General features: G+C 41.6%; 1 protein-coding gene across 4 annotated transcripts in view; it reads left to right on the top strand.

Moving 5' to 3' along the window:
- The window catches only part of LOC122882638 (filamin-B), a 76,802-nt gene extending 52,482 nt beyond the window's left edge, over positions 1–24,320 (top strand). Inside the window, exons 24-50 of one of the 4 annotated variants that reach the window (XM_044210242.1) lie at positions 377–494; positions 1,214–1,414; positions 2,131–2,304; positions 2,398–2,560; positions 2,701–2,861; positions 4,998–5,289; positions 5,706–5,859; positions 5,977–6,166; positions 6,274–6,521; positions 7,881–7,964; positions 8,606–8,711; positions 9,213–9,353; positions 10,273–10,401; positions 10,996–11,169; positions 12,432–12,590; positions 12,918–13,121; positions 13,889–14,041; positions 14,405–14,527; positions 15,286–15,546; positions 16,422–16,688; positions 17,229–17,366; positions 17,456–17,571; positions 20,133–20,265; positions 20,435–20,611; positions 20,759–20,977; positions 21,435–21,644; positions 22,611–24,320. In XM_044210242.1, the coding sequence (XP_044066177.1) occupies positions 377–494; positions 1,214–1,414; positions 2,131–2,304; positions 2,398–2,560; positions 2,701–2,861; positions 4,998–5,289; positions 5,706–5,859; positions 5,977–6,166; positions 6,274–6,521; positions 7,881–7,964; positions 8,606–8,711; positions 9,213–9,353; positions 10,273–10,401; positions 10,996–11,169; positions 12,432–12,590; positions 12,918–13,121; positions 13,889–14,041; positions 14,405–14,527; positions 15,286–15,546; positions 16,422–16,688; positions 17,229–17,366; positions 17,456–17,571; positions 20,133–20,265; positions 20,435–20,611; positions 20,759–20,977; positions 21,435–21,644; positions 22,611–22,798 (4,683 nt within the window). In that variant the 3' untranslated portion in view covers positions 22,799–24,320. Of the gene's footprint in view, positions 1–376; positions 495–1,213; positions 1,415–2,130; positions 2,305–2,397; positions 2,561–2,700; positions 2,862–4,997; positions 5,290–5,705; positions 5,860–5,976; positions 6,167–6,273; positions 6,522–7,880; positions 7,965–8,605; positions 8,712–9,212; positions 9,354–10,272; positions 10,402–10,995; positions 11,170–11,772; positions 11,794–12,431; positions 12,591–12,917; positions 13,122–13,888; positions 14,042–14,404; positions 14,528–15,285; positions 15,547–16,421; positions 16,689–17,228; positions 17,367–17,455; positions 17,572–20,132; positions 20,266–20,434; positions 20,612–20,758; positions 20,978–21,434; positions 21,645–22,610 lie in introns of all 4 variants that reach the window. The other 3 variants (XM_044210227.1, XM_044210232.1, XM_044210250.1) reach the window with 3 other exon arrangements.

The raw sequence follows: 24,320 nt of genomic DNA, 5'->3' as shown, positions 1-24,320 counted from the left end.
AATTCATAAATTAAGTTGTGTTTTGTTTCCAGCTGCAACAATGAAGCTTCTCAATTTGTTAAAGCTTAGAGGCTCATGGGTTTTCAGAGTATTAAGAGCTATCCACCATACCAAACTGGTAGAAAAAAAATCTCAGAAACAAAGAACATCAATCTTATAGCATGGTTAAACTGTCCAGGAGACTCCTGTGTTTGTGTGGAGGAACATTGAGATCATTAAAAAAAAAACAAACTTGTAATTTTCCCTTTTCAAACTCCTTCCACTTCTCAGCTGTGATTTCCAAAAATTATCTTTTGACACTAACAGGTTAAAATAAGAAACGGTCCGTTTTATAATTAAAATTATAAAGTTTGATCCAGCTTGTGTTTCTCTGCAGGTTGGAGAGACCAGTGTGGTGAATGTAGACTGTTCCCGGGCCGGACCAGGACAACTCAGCCTGGAGGCCGCACTAGACTCCTCCCCGACCAGTCCTACTGGCTCTACACCAGGCTCTGGTAAGACCAACACTGCTTTGATTCACCAGGAGCCAGTATATACACTATTAGCAGCCACTTTCCAAGTCATCCATTAGTTGTTACAAATATTTCCTTCCTTCCAGGCAGCCATTGTTTTCAGTTCATTTGGATGAAAGACAAGATGCAGAGACTTGAAACTTGCTGCTGATAAATAATCAGTCATCCTCATGTTTGCTTTTAAAGAAATAGTTCCACATTTTGGGGAAAAGTGCTTATTCACTTTCTGGCAGAGAGTTACATGAGAAGATCGATACCACTGCATAACTGTCCATTAAATATGAGGCTACAGCTAGTAAGACTGGAAACAGGGGGAAACAGTTGGCCTGGCTCTGTGAAAAGGTAACAGCAGTCTGCCAGTTCCTCTAAAGCTCACTAATTAACACGCTGTATCTACTTTGTTTAATTTGTACAAAAACCTGGCCAAGAAACTGACAGTTTCTATCTAATCTATCTATCTAGACCTCATAGTTCATTAATACAATGCATTTAAACAGCCAGTTAGCCAGATCTTACCGGACCAGAGTCAGGCCAGGTCCAAATGATCTTCAAACTAATCAGGTCTGGAAAAGATCTTGTTGTATTGCTGCAGGTCTCAAGTCTGTGTGTCAATATGTCTAATATTCGAGTCATCTCTGACAAACTGGCAAAAAGTCTTGAGCTCTGTGATGGAAATGTAAAAACTAGACCGTTTGTTCCAGGTGTTAAAGCTAAGACAGAGGTGGTGGACAACAAAGACGGGACCTACACGGTGACCTACGTCCCCCTGACCTCCGGCATGTACACCCTGCTGCTGAAGTACGGAGGCAAGGCCGTCCCCGGTTTCCCTGCCAAGGTGATGGTGGATCCTGCTGTCGACACCTCCAAGGTCAAAGTGTTCGGACCTGGAGTGGAGGGACAAGGTGCAGTGTGGTCCATCTGAGTCAGTGTGTATCTCTGTTTGGTTTGAGAAAAGGTGGCATTCATTCAATTCAATTTTATTTATAAAGCGCCAATTCACAAGTTATCTCATTGCACTTTTCATATAGAGCAGGTCTAGACTGCACTCTTTATAATATTATTTACAGAGACCCACAAATCCCTATATCCCTTCATGTGTGCAAATTACTTATTTTGTGCTCTCAAATCAACAAAACAATAAACAATATTGTTAACATTTTTACATTTGTTTAAGGAACATTGAAGATAACACAAGACTGTTTAACAGACTAAATCCAAAGTAAAAATAGTAGTCCACATATCATAAAAACGTTAAATGCAAGCAACTCACTTAGATTATGTTTTCTTGGTCTGACAAATTTCACATTTCTTTGCATCAGGCTACACAACATAGCATTGACACATCATCCCCTTTTTTAAGTTGATATGGCGAACTGAGTTACTTATTTACACATCCAGCAGTTACATTTATCAGGTGGACACAAACACGACTCCCAATGAATGATAACGATGCTCTGTAAGTCCAATATTATTATTATTATTATTATTATTATTTAGTCATCAGGGTTGTTCGCTCCTTCAGCGCCACAGAAGACATTAAACAACTGTTTTCACAGGCTGAGTAGGACTAACCATGACTAGTAAACTGATCTTCATGTTCTCTCTCTCTCCCCTTCAGGTATTTTCAGAGAAGCCACCACAGAGTTCACTGTGGATGCCCGTCCTCTGACCCGGCGAGGAGGAGACCACGTGAAGGCGGAGGTCAGGAACCCGTCCGGAGCGGTGACAGACTGTCTGGTCAATGACAAGGCCAACGGGATCTACAGCGTCGAGTACACTCCTTTCGAGAACGGTAACACACTAATTATAAAGCTGTAATCTTTAACAAACCATTTTACTGTAATCTACATTCATTAGCTGCTGACTGTCTTGGTGTGTATTTCAGGCGTCCACAGCATCCAGGTTCTGTATGATGACACACCGGTTCCTAAGAGCCCATTCAGGGTTTCTGTGTCAGAGGGATGTGACCCCAGCAGGGTGATGGCTACTGGCCCCGGGCTCCAACAAGCCCTGACTGACAAGCCCAACAACTTCAACATCGTCACCAGGTACTGTTGGTAGCAAAACCATTGGGAAGCAGACTCGTTTTGATTAAAATCTTTACAGGTGAATGTCTGTTCGTGTAGTAAAAAGTCTCAGACTTCAGGTCAAACTATTCCTGATTTTGGGTGTATTGATCCTTCACCAGAGGGGCAGGTATTGGCGGTCTCGGCATCACTGTGGAGGGCCCATCAGAGTCGAAGATGTCTTGCAAAGACAACAAAGATGGCAGCTGCAGCGTGGAGTACGTTCCCTTCACCCCCGGCCTCTACGACGTCAACATCACTTATGGAGGAGAGCACATCCCCGGTGAGATTAGATGTTTTACCATTTTTATGGAGTGTGTTTGTTTGTTTATTTATTTATTTATTTATTTATTTATTTATTTATTAAAGCCATGTCATGCTGGCGACTAATGCCACTGTGTGGCTTTATGATTGGCAGGATTGTTTGGTCCAACACTGTGGAGTGAAATATCTTAAAGGATCAGTCTGGTGTTATTCTATATTTTTCTTATAGTCAAAAAAGCCCATTAAAAGACCAAACAATGTCTTGCTCTCTCAATACTTTGAGTTTCCTACCCTGTCTGTGGGACTCAGCCCCAAGTTCATTGGTAAATCTTAAAAAAAAAAAAAAAAAAAAAAAAAGTCTCACAAATATGTAGTTTTATTTTACAAACATGCTCAGTAATTTCCTAAAACAGCTGGTCACTGTAGTTTTAAGCAAATGTTACTCATAGGAAGAAACAGTGTATCTGTTAGGACTATTTTGAGCAGCGGATTAATCCACATTTGGTGCACTAGTGAGTATTTCCAGCAGCATGACAAAGTATGTGGGACTGACTCATAATAAACTACAGTGTATGTGTTCATGGTGATGGAGGAACATGTCAAGTGCAACACTGTGGCTCATTGATGTGTTTTTAATAGTTTCTGGACAACAATGGAGCTCTGTGGCACAAAGGAATAAGATATATCAGACTTTGGATACACATACAATACTTCTTAGTGGATCAATTAATTGTTTGTCTTTTTATAGGATTTGCTGACAAATACCCTGAAAAATACAGACTATAACCAGACTTGTCTTTTAAATCTAGATAGATCGTCATTAAAATTGTTGCAGAAATTAATGACTCCCTAAATTCTAATCAATTTAAGAAAGCTCATGGCAAGATAAGGCAAAAATCTAATCAACTTCTCATCAGCAACAAAGATCCGTTCACATCCTCACATGTCCGTTAATTTCCTAAAGGCATTTTAATGATGATTTTTTAGTTGGCTTTGCCCTCATTTCTGCCTATAAACAACCACTGATGTGGTGAATGTGTTTGGTTAATGTTAAAATGATGCTGATGTTATTGGCTGATAAAATAGTGTTTCAGTTTAATGTTTTAAAGATGTGGTTGAAGTTAAAAAGCTGCAGCTCAGTTTAATTGACTTTGTTCAGGAAAAGCTCAGCGTGTTCCTTGTTTGGCACCTTACATAGACAGCTGTTGGTTCTGCTGTGCGAAGGCATCAGCTGGAGGTACAGAAAGCTTCAGGATGCAGAAACCACATTACAAAGAGTGTAACACCAGGTTAAACTTTATAGAGCTATTGCAATCAGCCAATAGTTTGGTGACTTGCTAAAGTAAGATGGAGTTTGAGGATCAGAGGTCAGTGATGCACAGCGAGATGGAAAGGGTGAATTTGGGACAATATGTTCGAGCAATGGGCAACAGTAGGGCTGCAACTAACGATTATTTTCATTATCTATAATGTGTCAGTTATTTTCTCGATTTTATGTTTGTTTGGCCTATAACATATCAGAAGATAGTGAAAAATTCCCATAGCTTTTTTCAAAATCCTTAATTGACATCTTGAAATAATTTGCTATATAGCACAAAGAACAAAGTACTGAGGCTGATGGGAATGTCATTAGTTTTGCAGGTATTTTTATTTTTTGGTTTATGACAAAATTGAAATTTTGACCTCATGACGGTGTAAGGAAAAGGTGACCACGAATGTCTGTACAAAATTTTATGAAATCCATCCAATAGTTGTTGAGATTTCAGTCTGGACCAAAGTGTGGACTGACAGACATTGTGTGGCTAAAATTTCTGAAATTAGATGAAAATCTTCAGTGTGTATTATTAAAACACACTTAAATATGATCGAAAATATTCTTCTCAAAGTAACATTTAAGGAAATTTTGTCAACTGTCTTCACAACAATAAATGGCCAATTTCTTCAAAATAAAGTAAATATTAGCAGCATGACTATCATGAATGCGATCATGAAGGTAATAAAACTAAAATGTTTCTGTAACATTTGTATTAATTAACAAACAATTAACATTATTGGTCTCACAAACCATATTTGTAGCAAACATTCAAAGTTGTTGACCCTTTAAAAACTACAACATTTTTGTTAAACCAACATTTTCTCTTCTTGTTCTTTCCAGGAAGCCCATTCAAGGTCCCAGTGAAGGACATGGTGGACTCCAGCAAGGTCAAGGTATCTGGTCCCGGTGTGGGGTCAGGGGTTAGGGCTAATACCCCACAATCCTTCACGGTGGACTGCAGGAAGGCGGGTGTGGCCCCGCTTGCAGTGGCCGTCACCGCCCCTAAAGGCGTCGCAGTGCCTGTGGAGGTGACTGACAACAGGGACGGGACTCACATGGTGTCCTACACTCCGTCTGTGGAGGGACCGCACTCTGTGGCCGTCAAGTACGCAGAGGAGGACGTCCCCCGCAGGTACACAGAAGAACTGCAGTGCAGAAGTACTAATGTTGGAATCATTTAACAGGAAGCTGAAGTTTTGAAGTAAAATTTTCAGTCTGTAATGAGAATTGAATTTAAAATGTACAGTTTGTAAATGCATGAAAAGCAGAAGAGCAGATAAAATAAATAGTTTCCTTTGTCTGCAGGAAAAAACAAAGTTTTATTTTCTCCTTCAGGCAGCTCAGTCGGGTCAAATATTTTGTCAACTCAAATCACCAAACTGACAAAAAAAAAATCCACTTACTGTAGTCTGGTCCTGGGATACAGTTAATATGTGCACCTTTTGAAGCTTAGTGGCTGCAGTGTTTGTGGGATTCGGGTGCTTTGGTCAGCAGCATGTTGTCCCTGACGATCGGCGTCTGTAGTAACTGTGTCTGTGGTCTCTTCAGTCCCTTCAAGTTTCGGGTTCTGCCCACTCACGATGCCAGTAAAGTGCGAGCCAGCGGCCCCGGGCTAACCAGTGGCGTCCCCGCCAGCTTCCCTGTCGAGTTCAACATCGACGCCAAGGACGCCGGCCAGGGTCAACTGAGCGTGCTCATCACCGTCAGTAACACACACACACAAACACTCATAATTATACACACAAATGAAAAAAAGACATCACATTAAACTATCTGTCATCCCTTCTTCCTTACTTTCGCTTCTCTCCTCCCACTTCAGGACCAGGATGGTAAACCTAAGCAGCCCAGTATCCATGACAACGGTGATGGGACATACCGGGTGTCTTATATCCCTGACCGTGCGGGCCGGTACACCATCGTCATAAAATACGGCGGTGATGACATCCCTGCTTCGCCTTATAGAGTCCGTGCCACGGCAACTGGAGACGCCAGCAAGTGCACCGTCATCGGTATGTGACCACTGATGAATGCACGAAAAGCGTAAACGCTTATGAAAATGTAAGACATTGGGGGTGAAAAAAAAAAATCTAATAAAATGCCCTCCTCCCCCTCCCAGGTCCAGGTGTGGGCCCCACGGTGGCCATCGGCGAGGAACTGGGCCTGGTGGTGAACGCTAAGGGTGCTGGGAAGGGGAAGGTGAGCTGCGTGGTTGTTCAGCCCGACGGCAGCGAGGTGGAGGCCGAGGTGATGGAGAACGAGGACGGCACCTTCGACATCTTCTACACCGCGCCTGCCCCCGGGAACTACGTCATCTACGTCCGCTTTGGAGGGGAAAACATCCCACGCAGTCCCTTTAAAGTCATGGTGAGGAAGAGATGCAGAATTGCGTTTGTTGTTCTTACACTGATTAGGGATCCAAAATGGGCTCACTTATGCCAAGTGCAGTCATCTGTTGCCGCTTTGAACAGACGAGCAGCCCAGAGACATGGAGACAGATGGAGATCTTGCTGTAGCCCAGAGACATGGAGCTGACTCTATTTAAAGAGACTTTTTTAGCTAACTTGAGTTTTAGTATAATCCATCACTGTGAACATAAAGTTTATTTATTTTATTTATTTATTTATTATTAGTATATTATCACTGTGTGGTAAAGCAGATTTATTTGAAAAGTCTCCACTGCGTTATAGTTGTGATGTTCTTCTGCCCTCAAGTGTCCAAAAATCAGTTAATGCGGGTTTAAGTGAGACTATTGGTTGAGACTAAATAAATTGGATACAGATTAACTTTCTGACCTCGTGCCTTTAGGTTTCAGACCAGGATTTACCCACGAGGCCACAGCAGTGTATGTCAGCATCAACACGTCTGTCTGTCTGTTATCCTGTGTGTCGCACTTTCCCAAACCAGTCCCTACATACTTGCCCTTCACCACAGCCTGTCACCACACATAGTTACTCTGTGGTGGAGGACATGAACAAACTGTAAACGGTAAACTGTCTCTCCTGCATGAGCAGAAAACATCCATCGCCATGGATACCAAGAGACACCTTTCTCTTCCAGCCACTGAGTTTTATTGCTAACATCCAGACACTTGTCAGACGTCCATCTCACCCTGTTTCTGTAAAATAAAATCCACAAGAGTTAGCATATGCTATAAAATAGATGTTACTTTACTATTAGATCGATGCATACGTATATACGTAGGAAACAAATTAAATAATGGTTTCTTTTATTTTACTTTACTGGACATTCTGTAATTTTTAGACCCATGTTTTAAAAGGCTGTTTTAAAATACCTGTAGTGTAGCAACACACTCAGTTGCCATTTTATTAGTTTCACCTAGCTTAAACTAAAGCAGTCTAATACAACTGTAATAAATCCTAACTTCATGAAAGTTATAATGTTCAGTTTTTATTGAAAATGTTCAGAGAGGTGTTGATTCAACTTTATGATCATTTTGGAGGATGTAATTTGTGGTGATGTTGAACTGTATTGCATTATACTGACAAGTGTACTGACATATTCACTCTACCCTCATTGATATAAATGGTAAGTGACAAGTTGTAGACTCACTGTTGTTCCCTCTCACACTAACTGGCTTGAGATGGTCCCTAATACAGAGAAACCTCCACGTATACGTACAAACAAAGAGGGAGTGGCTGGATTAGGACTCAGCCTGTGTGTGTGTGTGAGGTCAGATGTTAACCCTTGCTGTCATGTCTTCAGGCTACTGATGAGGTACCCATGATGCAAGAGCAGAAGTCTCTACAGCAACAGGCCAGCGCCCCTGGAGCTGGCTTCCAGCCCTGGGTACCCCCAACACACACACACACACACACACACACACACACACACACACACACACACACAAAAACACACACACAAGCTTACTTGCTGTGTATACACACACTAACTTGAACACGCCATATATGCATTTTGGATTTTGGTGAAATTACCCTTTAACATAACATCTGTTAAAGGGCACAAAACACACACACACAGCTCCTCTCTCTTGCAGGTGAATGGCTGCTGGTTAAACTTGACCTCTCTCTCTCTCTCTCTCTCTTCTAAAGTGTACTCGCTCGACCGCTTTGCCTCCTCTGTCATCGCTTTTCTTTTTTGTGTCAGCCAATGGGATCGCAGCAAACATCTAACAACATAAATAATAAAACCCAGGTGTTTGTGAGATGTGTTGCAGAAGGTGTTGCTATGATTACGGGTGATTTACTTATTTATTTTCCTCCAAGGGTTTTGTTGTGGTGGTCTCTCTCTTTCTCCTCTTCCTCAGTGCACTCATCGCTGTGGCTCGCACTTAACCACACAGGATGCTCCTGTGTGGGCGGGGCTTGGACGCAGCAGCAGCATGTTTCTAATGCAGGTCGCTGAGTCGGACAGGAAGTTGTTTTAGTGTTGAATAGACGCTTTAAACTCTGTCTGTCTGTCTTCTCCAGGTGACATCAGACGGCTACGAGCCACTCAGCAGTAGCGTTAATGGAAGTGGCTTCAGACCGTTTGACATGGTGATACCTTTCTCCTTCAGGAAGGGAGAGATCACTGGTGAGAGAGGAACTGATGAACTGAAAGCATTTTGTCTGCTGATTCAGAAATTTAAAGTTGTTTGTGTTGGCAGTGCTTTGCCCCGTTTGTCTCATCCACTGTGTTGGAGACAGTCCTGGTTGCTTCCCATTGAAACGTTAACCAGACATACCAACTTTTTGGGTTTGAGGTTATTACTGCCCCCTGAGGCCAGTAGGAGAACAAGACTAAGAGTCTACAGCTAGCAGCTCTTTGAGGCTGATGCTTTTGAGCTAAATGCTAAACACTAGCATGGCAACATGCTCATAAAGTGCTGATATTAAGCAGGTCATTTTTTACCATGTTCAGCATCTTAGTTTAGCATGTTAGCATGCTAACATTTGCTAATTAGCACTAAACACAAAAAACAGCTGAGGCTGAACGTCATTAGTTTTGAACTAAACCTAATAATGACAGAAAAATAACAGAAAACTCAAATGGAAATATGCAAAATGTATTTACATCTGTCTCTGACTCTCGCAGGTGAGGTGCTGATGCCTTCAGGTAAATCAGCTCAGCCGCTGATCTCGGACAACCTGGATGGAACGGTCACAGTGCAGTACTCCCCCACTGAGGCTGGCCTGCATGAGATGCACATCAAATACAACGGCACACACATCCCAGGTCAGCACACACAAACACACACAGATCTCATGACCTGGGTTAGAAAGATAAAATGGAGACACCTGGTGTCCAGAAGGAGAACTGCAGCATGTTCTCTCTCAGACATCAATCTGCTGTCAGGATGTTTGGACACTAACGTCATAGGTTTAAACATCGAGAGGAGTGTGTGATTAGGACTGTGTCAAAGCTATGTAAGAAGACTGTGTAGTGTGGTGTATGTTTGTGATTAAGAGCTTGGGTGTGTGTGTGTGTGTCGGGGATCTGCAGGAGAAAACCATTAACCACCAGCCTGCGATGACATCACACCCTGAGAATCTGTGTGTGACATTGATGTCACTGTTTCAGCTTTAATATACAGTTCATAGTCAAAAGTATATGGACACCTGACCATTCCAGCCTTATGTGACTTTAGAACATGTGATTCCGACACCATGGGCATTATTCTGCTGCTCTGACAGCCCAACTCTTCTGGGAAGTCTTCCCACAAGATGTTGCTCCCATTCAGCCACAGGAGCATTAGTGAGATCCAACACTGGTGTTGAGTGATAAGGTCTGGCTCACAGTTCATCCCAGAGGTGTTGGATGGGGTGCAGGCCAGTCATGTTCTTCCCCACCAAACTGGAAAAACTTTTCTTTATGGACCTGGCTTTGTGCATGGGGGCATCGTCAAGTTGAAACAGGAAAGGGCCTTCGACAAACTGTTGACACAAAGTTGAAAGAACACTATAAATGTCATTGTTTACTGTAGCTAAGTCACTGGAGCTAAGGAGCTCAAACAAGGAAAAACAGGGGTGGACCAAAGGCACACTAAAGTATGTGGACTGAGGTTTCCAGCTCCAACATGAGTCAGGGTTTACTGTACCTGTAGTTTTAATGCTTTTTGTTGTACTGATGTTGATTTTGTGTGTGTGTGTTGCAGAGTCTCCCCTTCAGTTCTATGTGAACCACGCCAGTAGTCCAAATGTCACAGCCTATGGTCCTGGTCTGAGCTACGGAGTCGCCAACAAGACAGCCACATTCACTGTCTTCACAGACGACGCCTCTGAAGGTACGTTAGCTACAGGAGGAGCAGAGTTATCAGTTGTATTTGTTAAAGTTGCACATTTGTGGCTGCAACATTGCAGACAGCAACGCGCTGTGACGCCACATGACAGCAAGCTAAATTGTCCAGTGAAAACATGTATTCCCAAATTGGAATTCTTTTTATTAATTTTTTTTAGGAAACAAGAAAAACAGCCTAGCAAACGTAGCGACAAAGCATTTTACTTAAAAATGCATTAAAATGTTGTCAACCCTGGAAGGTGCATGCAATCCTTCAGTCTCACTGGAGATAAATAGCAGCAATGATGCACAAAAGTAAAATGGTAGTTTTAGGAAAATGCTTTTTAAAGATTTGCACAGATTTTGGCTTGCTGTGGTTATAGAGGAAAACTTTCCTAAAGTCCAGCAAGATTAGTAGTTAAAGTTGTATTTCTGTTTTTTTTTTTTTATTTATTTTTTTATCTGATGTAATATCAGTATCAGCATATCAGTGTTTTGGAACAAGAGTTTTTATTTTTGTTTAGTTTCTAGTAAATCAGTGATAACATCCTATTTCAAATATATTCAGTTTGTCTGTCTGACTGTGCGTCTGTCTGTCCAGGCGGTCTGGACTTGGCCATTGAGGGTCCATCCAAAGCAGAGATCAGCTGTGTGGACAACAAGGATGGGACGTGCAGTGTCAGCTACCTGCCCACTCTGCCCGGAGACTACAATATTCTGGTCAAATACAACGACGATCACATCGCCGGCAGCCCGTTCACCGCCAGGATCACCGGTGAGACTCCACACCAACACACACAGACACACTGCTACATGAACAGGCAGATTATTAATGATCAATAATCCAACACCTTTATAGGAGCACTGTAAAACAAATCCTTCCAAACTTATTTTTATTTAAACAAAATACAGAAACAACATGAAATAATCTCTCCTCACTGGCAGGATTTTGTTTTAAGGCCCTCTGGTTAGTTGATTAGTGTTTGTTTTTATGTAGCAGCACAGCTCAAAAGCCAGTTAACAGGTTTTTCAATAAAAGGTTTTGGTATAGATTCAGATGTAAATTCAGTACATTACATTGCATTTTCTTATTAACGATTCTAATTCTGATTCTGTCAAAAGCTCATTTGATTGTACATTTTAGAATTATACATACTTTATACTTCACTGTATTTCTGAGAGAAAGATTGTACTTTTAACTCAGTTACATATATGTGACAGCTGTAGTTACTTTGAAAACACCTTTGTGGGTGTGCCGAGCCTTTAATTTGCAAGTACTCTGGCTGATTTGACGTAGATGTGCGCTGAATGGAGCTGTGCTGTGAATTACGTGATGTCACCAAATCCTGTGTACTAATAAGTTGTTCTGCCCCAACAGATACAACAAAACAACAAAATGGTGAGAAAGATGTCAATCAAGCACCGTTTGTACATGCACATACTGCACTGAGAAGAGCTTTAATTTTACATACAAAATATGATGCATTGTTATTGATAAACTACCAAACAGTATAAGTAGTTAGAATTTGATCCTCCTTGACAAGCTACATTAAAATGCTGCTTATACTTTAATGCATCAGTAATAACATCATATATAGAAATATAACACTGACAGATCGCTGCATAATAAGTACTTGTACTTTTGATACTTCAAATACATTTTCCTGAAAATATACTTTTACTTTTGAGTGCAGGACTTATACTTGTAAAAGAGTATTTTTGCCTTGTGTTATTGCTACTTTTACTTAAGTAAAGCATCTGGATACTTCCCCCAGCTCTGTCCTATAGCATGGAGGTAGAATGCACTTATTGTAAGTCGCTGGACAAAAAGCATCAACCAAATGAATGTAAAGTAATGGAAAGTCACACTCGGCTCACCACATCTGCTGAATTCAAGCTGCACACAGGGAGGAGGCAAAACTGAATAAAAGGCAGATTTTGATTCACTTTCAGTTGATAAAAGTTCACAACAGACATAATTTATAATGTCCAGAGTGCTGTCTTACTACCTCTCTTACCTGTGTTTGTGTGTTTCAGTGGACAACCAGCGGCGCTCTCAGGTCAAACTGGGTTCAGCGGCAGATTTCTCTCTGGACATTAATGAGACGGACTTGAGCCTGCTGACCGCCAGCATCAAGGCGCCATCCGGCCGTGACGAGCCCTGCCTGCTGAAGAGGATGGCCAACAACCACATCGGTAACACACACATAAACAGAAAAACACACAAGCTCTAAAGTAATTTAAAAGTTATTGTAACAATGTGATCATTTAAATCTCTTCCTCTTCCCCATTTCATTTTTTCTTCCTCTCCCTCCTCCTCCACTTTTCTTCTCAATTTTTATTCCTGCTCCTCATACTCTTCCTTCTTCATATTCTTGCTTTTTGTTTCCTCTCTCCATCCCTCCTCTTCACCTCCCCCTTCTACTTCTCTTCTTCCTCTGTCCTTCCTCTCCTTCTTGTTTCCACCTCTTTTTACTTTTGCCCCTCTCTACCTCTTGTCACCCCCTCCCTCCCTCCTCCCAGGTATCTCCTTCATCCCCCGGGAGGTGGGTGAACACCGAGTCAGCATCCTGAAGAACGGCCGTCACGTCGCCAACAGTCCCATCACCATCATGGTCGTCCAGTCTGAGATCGGCGACGCCAGCCAAGTCAAAGCTCACGGTGACGGCCTCGTCCAGGGAACCACCTTCAACAACGCCAGCTTTGTGGTCGACACGCGGGAGGCCGGTCAGTATGCAGGGCTTCAATCGCCACAGCTGTATTTTAATTATTTAAATTTCTTTTTTAGCCATGCAAGCGTTGTGGCTCTAGGGATGGCAATGTCGGTTTGTTGGTCCACCGCTTTAATCCAGGCTGAAATATCTCAACAGTTATTAGATGGATTCCCATGAAATTTTGTACATTCATTCATGATTCCCAGAGGATAAATCCTCCTGATTTAGGTGATCCCCAGACTTTTCCTGTAGTGCCACCATGAGGTTGACATTTATGGTTACAACCATTGGATGGATTGTCATGAAATCTGGTACAGACATTCATCTCCTTCCTGGGATTAATTGTAATGGTGATTGGTGATCCCCAAACTTTTCATCTAGCGCCATCATCAGGTCAAAGTTTCAATTTGTACAATATTATGACCAAATCCTTCCAAAACTGACATCAGCTTCAACTATGCTTTGTGTTTAGTGTTAATTACAAAATGTTAGCATGCTAACACGCTAAACTAACATGTTGGACATGGTAAACATTATACCATGCTAAACATCATGTTAGCATTGACATTGTGAGCATGTTAGCATGCAGACTTTAGCTTTTAGCTCAAAGCAGTGCTGTACCTATGTACAGCCTCACAAAACTGCTAGCATTACACTACTCTGTAATAACATTGTACTAAATTTCTGAGATTAGGGAACATGACAGATTATTTTTATATATATATATATATATATATATATATATAGTATTTATTTTAATATATCTGTGTGTGTGTTCAGGTTATGGCGGCCTGGCTCTGTCCATCGAAGGTCCCAGTAAGGTGGACATCCAGACAGAGGACATGGAGGATGGGACTTGTGGAGTCACCTACTGTCCTACTGAACCAGGAAACTACATCGTCTCAATCCGCTTTGCCGAGGAACACGTCCCAGGTAAAAACCAACCAACCAACCAAAAAGATTATAGATACAACAATTTTTAACAATTCTTTTGTCTAGAAAACAATTTGATTCCAGAATAATATTTTTGAGGATGGAAATAACTGTCAAGCATAGTATTTTAAAGTCAGGTTTCTCCAGAAAACAGTATTTATAGGAAGAAAACCAACGTTACTATTCTGTGTGATATTATCAGTCAGTGCCTTCCAAAAGGGCCCCATTCAAAAACTAAGCTCACACTTTTCAGTAAAGTAGGAAACACATTGCGTCCAGCAGTTAAGTTAGATTTTTAATGAACCATAATGGAATAAGTCTTTATTCAGACAGATAATTTGAGGTGTGTGTGTTTGTCAACAGGAAGTCCGTTCACAGTGCGGGTGACAGGGGAGGGTCGTATCCGGGAGAGCATCACCCGACGACAGAAGGCGGCGTCTGTTGCCAGTGTGGGGAGTGTGTGTGACCTCAGTCTGAAGATACCAGGTATATATATATACACACACACACACACACTTTCTTACATTGCTAATCTGATGGCTCGTCTGATTGGCTGTCCTATCTATATCTATTACCTGCAAATGTCTTGAACAGTAATAGCATTGTGTGTTTGGTTCATAAGTCAATGATATAACCCTTTAGGTAAAAGCGAGCAGGTCCTGAACTCGTTAAGCCTCAACGTGGCACAGACCGTCAGTGTTCTGTCAGGCTGAACGTTCAGAACGAAGACAACATTCAGACTGAAAACATCCTGCGTCGTCAGAGCTGCTCCTCCTCCTTTTCTAAAACGGTTTTCTGGCTGAAGCTCTGACATTTCTGTGGTTTCTGCCTGTTGTTTCTTACTGCTGCTCTGTATTGACTGTAGTCTGTCAGCTTTGTCTTTTGTCCTTTCTTAATGTCGTCTTTTGCTGTCTTTCTTTCCCTCTTCTTCTATCTTTCCCTTTGTCTCACCCCGCTATCTATATTTTCACATTTCTGCCTTTCCTGTATTCTTTTACCTTTCTTGCCTTTTTTCTTTCTCGTTTTTTTCTGCTTTTCTGCCTTCCTTTTCCTTTCTTAATCTTTCTTTCTGCCTTACTTATTGTCTGTCTTCTTTCTTTTCTAATCCACTTTCTCTTTCTCATCATGTCTCCCTCTTTTCCTTCTCACCTCCTCATTTTCTCATCCTTTACCTTCTGTCCCTGTCTCCAATTGTTTCTCTCTTTCTCCTCCCCCTTGTTGTCATCCTCCTCCTCCTCCTCTAGTGAGCTGGTTCCTCCTGGTCTTGTCTCGACAGCTCCTCTCTCACTCCTCCTCCCGCTCCTACTGCTCCCTGTGGTGGTCTGGAAGATGCAGCGGTCGTGGGACTCGTTCCTCTGCCATTGCCCAGAATCAGAGCCTCTCCCCTGGGCGTGTCCGCCTCATCTCCGGCCTCTCTGGTCTGGTGCTGGCGGGGGGGGCAAGGGCGGCAAGGGGTGTTTGGTTCGTTGATGCCCGCTGCTCGGTGGGCGATACCAGGGTGGAGGGTGCGTTGTAGAGCCCTAGGGGGAAAAAATGCTGGGGTTGGCAGCACAAGGTTTGCAATATAACATGCTTTATTAAGTTGCCGCTGTGTGTGTGTGTGTGTGTGTGAGAGAAAGAGGATCCACTTATCGGTTTCTGGCTTTATTTTGTTTTCGTTTTAGGGCTGGGTGATACCATTACTATATCACAATAACCAGAAGACTTTTCTCCAATATCAGCATACACAGATGGGTGACAAATTACAGTGAAAACCATCATAAAGTATGTTAAGTTGTTGTTCCACCATGAACCTCCCGAACAGTAATACAATAATAAGCACCATACTTGGAGACTCACAATGTCTTGCACATGCAATTTACGTATGTATTATGTCTTATGATAGAGGAAGTGAAGACCAATTTCCACACTGTGGACAAAAAGACTGTATTATTAAAATTCACTAAAGAAACTAAAATAGCAGATATACACTGACAATTTCAATGTACTTTTGTCAAGTTTTCTTTTGGATCAGCAGACTGCAATTTAAATTTTTGCACTGGAGAAAAAATAACTAAAAAGTAACAAGTTTTTCTAAAGGTGTCCACTTTTTTGTCAATTATGTGATTAACTGGAAAATCAGAACCTACCCACTCATGATCATTTTCTTCCTCTCCTGTTCTTTCCCTCTTTTCTTCTTCCACCTGATCCTGTTTCTCTCCTTATTTCTCTCGTCCTTGTAGTCTCCCCCCCAAATAATGCATTTCAACTTCATTGGCATGTTTTAATAAAAATAAATAAAACATGCTAAGGAATATACATTAGGAGTTACTGGATAAGGTTAATAATAAACCAGTTAAGTCAACAAATACACAAAGAAGTAAGAAAACTCTCTTTGCAGCGATCGACATGAAGGACGTCACTGCTGAGGTCACTTCCCCCTCTGGAGCCAGGCAGCCTGCCGAGCTGGTCGCCGTGGGTAACGACACCTACTGTGTGCGCTTCGTGCCCACAGAGATGGGTGTGCACAGCGTGAGTGTGAAGTACAGGGGTATGCATGTGCCGGGTAGCCCCTTCCAATTCACTGTGGGACCGCTGGGAGAGGGCGGGGCCGCCAAGGTGAGAGCAGGAGGTCCGGGACTGGAGGGAGCACAGGCAGGAGAGCCAGGTACACACACACACTTTATCCTTACAGGGACTTTACATTGACACTACATCAGACATTTGCCCAACTGATATTAAATCTTGTTTTGAGTATTGATACTAGCAACACAAGGCTTGATGCCAAAAAATTGGATCCATCCTCTTTAATCCCATTTTGGACACACGAACACTCTTCTTAGTGCTGCTATTTTGTGAATGCAGCGATCATCTTCTTGTTTCAGAGAATTCACACAACAAACATTTGCCATAAAGCATTAAATGCTTAACGTTTGGCAAATCACTCAGTGGTAATGTATTCAGAAATAGCCAATTAATGATGATCTTGCTTCATAAATCAAAACACATGGCTCTGTCCTACATGATATTACATTAGCTGCTTTTAAAATATTGTTGTCACTTCATATAGGATCACAACCTAGTATTGCCAGTTTGTGGTATCGTCCCACCCCTACTGCACAGCAGCAGAGAAGGCCTGGACTAATCTGTAAGAAAGAGGTCTGTGTATTGTGGATTTACAGTTTTCTTATATCCTCTCTCTCACCAGCTGACTTCAGTATCTGGACGAGGGAGGCGGGGGCCGGCGGTCTGTCCATCGCCATGGAGGGACCCAGCAGGGCGGAGATCTCGTTCGACGACCGCAAAGACGGATCCTGCGGTGTCTCTTACATCGCTCAGGAGCCTGGTACAGAAAACGCACACAGTTAACCGTGATGATTGTTCATTGATGTATCTCTTTGACCCTGAGTTACATTCTTGCCTCCTCCTCTCCAGGTGATTATGAGATTTCGGTGAAGTTTAACGACCAGCACATACCTGACAGCCCCTACCTTGTTCCTGTTGTTGCTCCAGCGAACGATGCTCGCCGCCTCACTGTTACCGGCCTTCAGGTGAGGCATGAGGAGACACCTCCACACCCAGCCTGCCCTGCCTTGCTAAAGGGCTCTGGGGCACAGTTGCATAAAAATGTGTTGTTAGGAGCAAAGACAAATATTTCTCCCATACAGAGAAGATGAACTGGGTGTGATGGTTCGACTGGTTTGGGCTTTTGATCAAACACAGATTACGATTATCTATCGGGATCATATTTCTGGCGAGTAATAGCACTAACAAGTTTCTAAATACTGCTACTTAAAACAATACTATACTGAAATCTATTTTAAAAACCCAACTCGTTGATTATAGTGTCCAAATCCCACTTGTAATGTTTTAAAACTCAACACAGTTCATAGCTGAGTCAGTGAGCTGGGAGTAAGTGTATTTTAAAGAGTTGTAATGTGAATAAATGAGTCTAAACATGTTTTTAGAGCCCTTTCCACTGCAACAAGAAGAAAGTACTTTTGGAGGCTCTCAACGCTTGGATTTGTTTTTCATTTAAAATAGAAAAAAAACCTTTTAAGGCTTGCTAAGCACCAGCCTTAAACAGCCCATATCAGTCGAACCCTCGCAGCTGAACAGATGGTCAGGATAAACTATTTAAATTTTCTTTATGCAACTGGCCTCATGGATGTGACCACAGCCAAGCAAACACGCAGTTTCTGTGAAGTTGACACTTTGGCCACAGAAAGGTGCTAAAGGAATCATCATTGAGAGTCAAAAATGGAAATGGATCATTAACATTAAGGATGAACTAGGGCTCTAACTAACAATTATTTTCATTATCCAGTAAGTGATTATACCATTTTTAATATATAATGTCAGTGAAAAATGCCAATTGTAATTAACCAAAGTTATGTCTTCAAATGTCGTTTTGTCCGACCAACCAAAAACTCAAAGAATTTTCAGTCACGGAGAAGATTAAAAACAGCAGCAAATCCTCACATTTGAGAAGCTGGAACCAAAGAGTGACCATCATTTTTGCTTGATAACTAAACAATTTATCAATTTTTATAGTTGTTAAAATCGTGTCAGTCGACCAACTAATTGTTTTGGACACTATGATGTTTCTGTTAGCGTCACCCTAAGGACAAAATGTCAACTTCAAAACAAAATATCTCATCATCAAATAGACACATTTCTTTGACATTTACTGAACACACTCAACTGATGAGATTTAGGTACTTCTCATGAAATCTTGTTGTGATGGTGGTACAAGAGGAAAGGTCAGAAGGTGACCAAAAACATTAGGATTTATCCAAATATTCCTTTTAAATTTGGTCAGGAAATCTTCAGTTTTGCCTGGCTCTGGTCATCCCTTTTCTGTCTGGTGTGGAACTGCTGGTGTTTCTCTTGTGTTTCATTTAAAGGCTTTTAACAGCACCATCATCTTCATCAGCATCATCCTGGTTGCCTAGCTACAGCAGACGGAGGCAGGCCACAGCGGACCTCCTGCTGTCCTTTTAGGGACTGTGGTTTGTTTGTCTGTAGCTGTAGAAGAAAATCTGCTCTGTTCAGTCTGCAACGCTCTCACGTGTTAGTTAAATCTGGGTCTTATAGTACAGTCAACAGATAAAGTGCTGCTCCCTTAATGACAATAATGCATTAGTGTTGGAAGATATGAGAGGGATTTTGCCAAATTACATATCCCTTCTAATATCTCTGGTTGTATTTAGCCACTGTGGGCAATGTTTGCAAATCGGTGAGCAGAACTGCTTTATGGCTGGATTTACACGATTTTCTTCATCAATGTGATGAAGTACCTTGATTTGTCCAATATTTAATTCAGCCTATTAACCAAAAACAGACATCATCAAGTTGTTTTTTTATATTTATTTATATATATAAACTTTGCCAATTTCAGAACATTTTATTTAGTAAAACACTGCACTTTACACTATTATACATTTGTAATAGAACTTTGAGAAATATAATGATTTGTACAAAACACCTTTTCATTTTACAAAAGAAGCCAAAGTACAGTATAGAAAAAGTACTGTTTTGGTGTGGGCGCTGGTATTGAAAGATTTCAAACTGTCATAGATGTCTCCATCCATTCTGTCCACCCCGATAATGCTTTTATGAAATGTAACAATGTCCCACTCAGTACATATTTTAGTGGCAATTCTTCCACCTTATCAAAAATTTTTGTATGAATGGCCGGCAATATCATTTCCAGATTTTTAATTTTTTTTTTTTTACTCCAAAATGTTGTAAACCATGTCAGAATTACTGAGTACTTAAAGACTGTACTATAACACTGTAAGATTGTAGTGCAGTGTCAATGGGACTAACTCTGCTTTTTAACACTGTGGCTGTCTGCCTCTGTCTGCTAGAGCTGCACCAACAGGAGCTCAGGTAAGACTAGAAGACAGTCAATAAAAGACATGGAGAGAAATAATAGAATAGAAACTGTGAACATGAACAGAGTATTTTGTTTGTAGCACTTCACTCTACAACTTAAAAGCGAGTGTATTTGTATATGTGTGTGTTTTGATGTGTTACTTTATTTTCTTCCCTGTTGTTGAACTGTCCATCCATGTGCACTGACTCTGTGTGTGTCCGACCTCGGTAGGAATCTGGTCTGAAGGTGAATCACCCAGCATCCTTTGCGGTGCGTCTAAACGGAGCACAGGGCAAGATGGCGGCTAAAGTCCACAGCCCCTCTGGAGCTCTGGAGGAGTGTGTCGTCACCGAGCTGGAAAGAGGTCTGTGTGTTTTAGAGTTAGAAGTGTTTTCAAGGCAATGTTTGGCAACTTTAAGAGGCCTGAAGAAGCCAGACAGTCGCTACCTAAAGTCCTCTTGCTCTTCACAAACACGGCAAAATCTTTAATATTGGGACTGCTGGTAACCAAATCCCTCTGTCCTGTCCTCCAGACAAGTACGCTGTCCGGTTCATCCCCAGGGAGAATGGTGTCCACTCCATCGATGTCAAGTTCAATGGCTCTCACATCCCAGGAAGTCCTTTCCAGGTCCGAGTCGGGGAACCAGGACAGACCGGAGAGCCCGGTCTGGTCTCAGCGTATGGAGCTGGACTGGAGAGAGGCACGACAGGTGGGTCAGCAAAACAAAATAAGAATACTATTACTAAAGATAAAATTATAAAGTTTTGTATGTTTAACAAAAGGACCACAAAACTGTGACAACCACTGCAAGATGTAAAACAAAGTGTTATTTATTTATTTTTCTTAAATCTGGCAGGTACCCAGTCAGAGTTCATCATTAACAACACTAAAGCGGGCCCCGGGGCCTTGGCCGTGACCATCGAGGGTCCGTCCAAGGTAAAGATGGACTGCCAGGAGGTTCCAGAGGGCTACAAGGTGCAGTACACTCCCATGGCACCTGGAAACTACCTGGTCAGCATCAAATATGGAGGACCAAACCACATCACTGGCAGTCCCTTCAAGGCCAAAGTCACAGGTAAATTGGTGAACGTCACTCTGCTGAACTTACCTGTACTGTGCCACCACAACTACATACTTATACTAGAAACCAGGTGTTAGCAATGTATGTATGTAAAATCCATGGCTCTGTTTAGTCGTTTGGTGTAATATTCTTTCTGTGGATAACAGCTTAATCATATAAGAAGTGTTGTCACACTAGCTCCAGGGCAGTTAAATATCTATATAAGCATCAACAGTAAATTGAGTGACTTTTCTTTTTCTCAAATGTAAAAAATATATTTGCCATTCAGTATAGTGACAAAATAATCTAAACTCAAAGATCAACTTAATAGTGTGGACTAATTTTCTAGTTTTTGCATAGCAACTTCTTTTCACTATTGTTTGCACTCCTGCTTTAATGAGCATTTTTTAAAGCTACCACAATAAGGTTGATTTTTAAAAATGATTATACCTGATTTTCCCCCTTCTGTTAGGTCCTCGGCTGGTAAATGTGACCAACGCCAGCGAGACGTCGACCCTGACGGTGGATCCGGCAGTAAGGGCATCCAGCAGCAGCTTCACGCAGAGTGCCATGCCCAGACTGGCCGACTCTGACGCCAGCAAGGTGCTGAGCCGCGGCGCCGGCCTCAGCAAGGCCTTTGTGGGCCAGAAGAGCAGCTTCTTCGTTGACTGCAGCAAGGCCGGTAAGGAAGACTCCACCCACAACATGATCTCACTCTTGACCTGTGATGACAGTGTACATGAACTACTCATAACGTGCTTTCTGTTAGGAGGGAAAGATTTGTGTTCAGGTAACAAATAGAGTCCAGTAGGGCAGCAATAAGATTGATCACACAGGTTGCAAACAGCTCCACAATTTAACACAGTTGTTTTAATTATCTGGGAACAAAATTCATTTATCCCTGTGCAACTTCCTGTGTGTTCAGCTAAGGCAAGGAGATGCATGCACAAGCAATGCTACGGTGCAAAAGCTAAGTGACATTTACAATGGGCATTTTGGAGTCATAAACACCACGGTATCTGTTTTATCTTCCAAATAAGAAGGTTTGATTTTTATCCACACTGGCTATGTCGTTGTGGGGATGAGAGTATTGGCCTGTTGATCCAACACTTCCAAAGGTCTAGAGTGAAATATCTTTGTGGGATTGCCATGAAATTTGCTACTGACATAAATGGTCCCCAGAGGATAAATCCTAATGACTTTGAGGTTAATGCTAACATTGCATGCTGACAAACTAAGATGCTAAACACTATTACACGAAACATTATTGGCATGTTAGCATGCTAAAATGCAACATTTTTCAATGCATCTTACCCTTTTATTAATTGAAATAAATAAGGAGTCCTTGGGCATTGTCCTACAATGATCACTGTACAGAGGCATCATTTATAGAATCTAAGAATAGCAACTCCATTTTTCATCTACCCAACAGTTTTAGAGCCTCACGTGTAACTGTAGACTTGGTTAAATATGGTTAAACCTGGGACTTGTTTACATCCTGTCTCATCTTCTTGATTTTGTTGCTATTCTAATGGATTCAGTTGTAAAGCTGTCTAGTGATGTCTCTGTGTGGAATTTTCCTTTAACACTTAACAACACTGATGTTCGGATATTTTACTTACTTGTTATCTTCCCCTCCTCTTCCCAGGTAAGAACATGCTTCTGGTGGGCGTGCACGGTCCTCAGGTCCCCTGTGAGGAAGTTCTGGTCAAACACTTGGGCAACCTGCAGTACAATGTAAGCTACCTGCTGAAGGAGCGGGGCAACTACATCCTGGTGGTCAAGTGGGGCGACGACCACATCCCAGGCTCCCCCTTCCACGTCACCGTCCCATGATGCACCAAGAAACCCGCTGTCACTCTTCCTGCACCATTTTGCATCCCTGTTTGAGTGGACACGTTAATTGCACTGCAAATAACAGTCCAATGAACAAGTTGCTTAACAAAGCTTATGTGTGCTAATTTTGTTTTCAGATGTGTTCAGTACAAATCAGATGTTTCACGGATTTTCTGCCCTGACACAATTGATTTAAATGTTTTTCAAACCGCCTTTCAATAAGAGAAAAAAGTGTCCAATTTTTAAAACTAATTTGGTAAATATTATAATCTGGCCTAAAGCTGGGGCTGTGAATAAAATAGAGATCTCATCTGTTGATTCTTGCTGCCCTGAAATGATCAATTGACACATTTTGCACTTGACCATAGTTTTTATACTAGATTGGTAAATTAAAGATCGCTGGTTTTACACAAGAAGACAGTTGGTGAGAATGTCCCGACACCACAGCTTGGTGTCTCTTCACATTTCCAAAATGTTAAAACTAGATTTGGAAAAGGTCTGGATCGAGACGAGTGGAGCCACACTTTTCAATGCTTACATTTGGAAACATAACTGGAATTACACAGCACTTTGCTTCAGGTTACAGTGCCAGGAACAAAATGAAAATGACAGACACTGATTGATTATGAACCAGGAAGCCAAATGACCAGAATCCTTTTGAAACCTTCGATTTTCTTCGGTCGGTCAGGTGCCACAGGGAACCAGCCAATAATAACCAAATCTGTGCAGAACTTCAACAAAATTACGAAGTGCTGTGAACAAAACAAATGATTTAACATCTCAATTTAAAGAAGAAAACTGGAATTATCTGTCTGGTTTATTGTCAGTATGATGTTTCTTTTAAGTGTGGACCGTTTCGACTCGCTCCGACAGGAAGTGTCAAACTGGACACGACTACTGATGTTTATTGTTGATTTCTTGCTCTTGAACTTTAGCTCAGAATCCCTTGAGTACATAATGTTGCCATAACAAATCAATGAAGCTGCCTTCACACTACTGGTTCCTGCACTGTACAACAGACTACTTAATTATGTGCTGGAGTTTTGGGTTCATTGTGTTGTTCCTTCAGCTGCATTTTCACATGAACAGATCTGACTTTTACCTTTGTGGCTCAGTTCTGATCTGCTTCACATCTGCCTGAACAGAGTAGAAATCACAGGGATGCTGGATAACCAGATTCATATTGATATTAATCAAAGTCGGTCTATCATCTTCAGTATTTCTCTACCAGCCATACTCGTTGCAGTGAAAGTACAATCAAAACACACTGTCAATCACTGAAAAAAATCCAATCTGAGCTGGAAAGTTAGAGGTCAGACTTCTGGTTTGTGTGTAAATCCTGTAGAAATCTGGATGAATCTGTCTTTGTCTAAATGTTGTTGCTTTTGATACTCAAAGGATGAGAGGATTTTTGTATGGGGAAAAAGAACTTCTCATTTTGTATTAGGGAATGGGTGTTTTAATGTGAAACTAAACCCTGAGATTATGTACATTTGATAATTAAAATCAGCTGGAATCAAGA

The sequence above is a fragment of the Siniperca chuatsi genome, linkage group LG2 (genome assembly GCF_020085105.1).
Source record: "Siniperca chuatsi isolate FFG_IHB_CAS linkage group LG2, ASM2008510v1, whole genome shotgun sequence".
Lineage (NCBI taxonomy): Eukaryota > Metazoa > Chordata > Actinopteri > Centrarchiformes > Sinipercidae > Siniperca > Siniperca chuatsi.
Note: the sequence above shows the minus strand (reverse complement) of the source record. Positions and strands in the feature narration are given on the sequence as shown.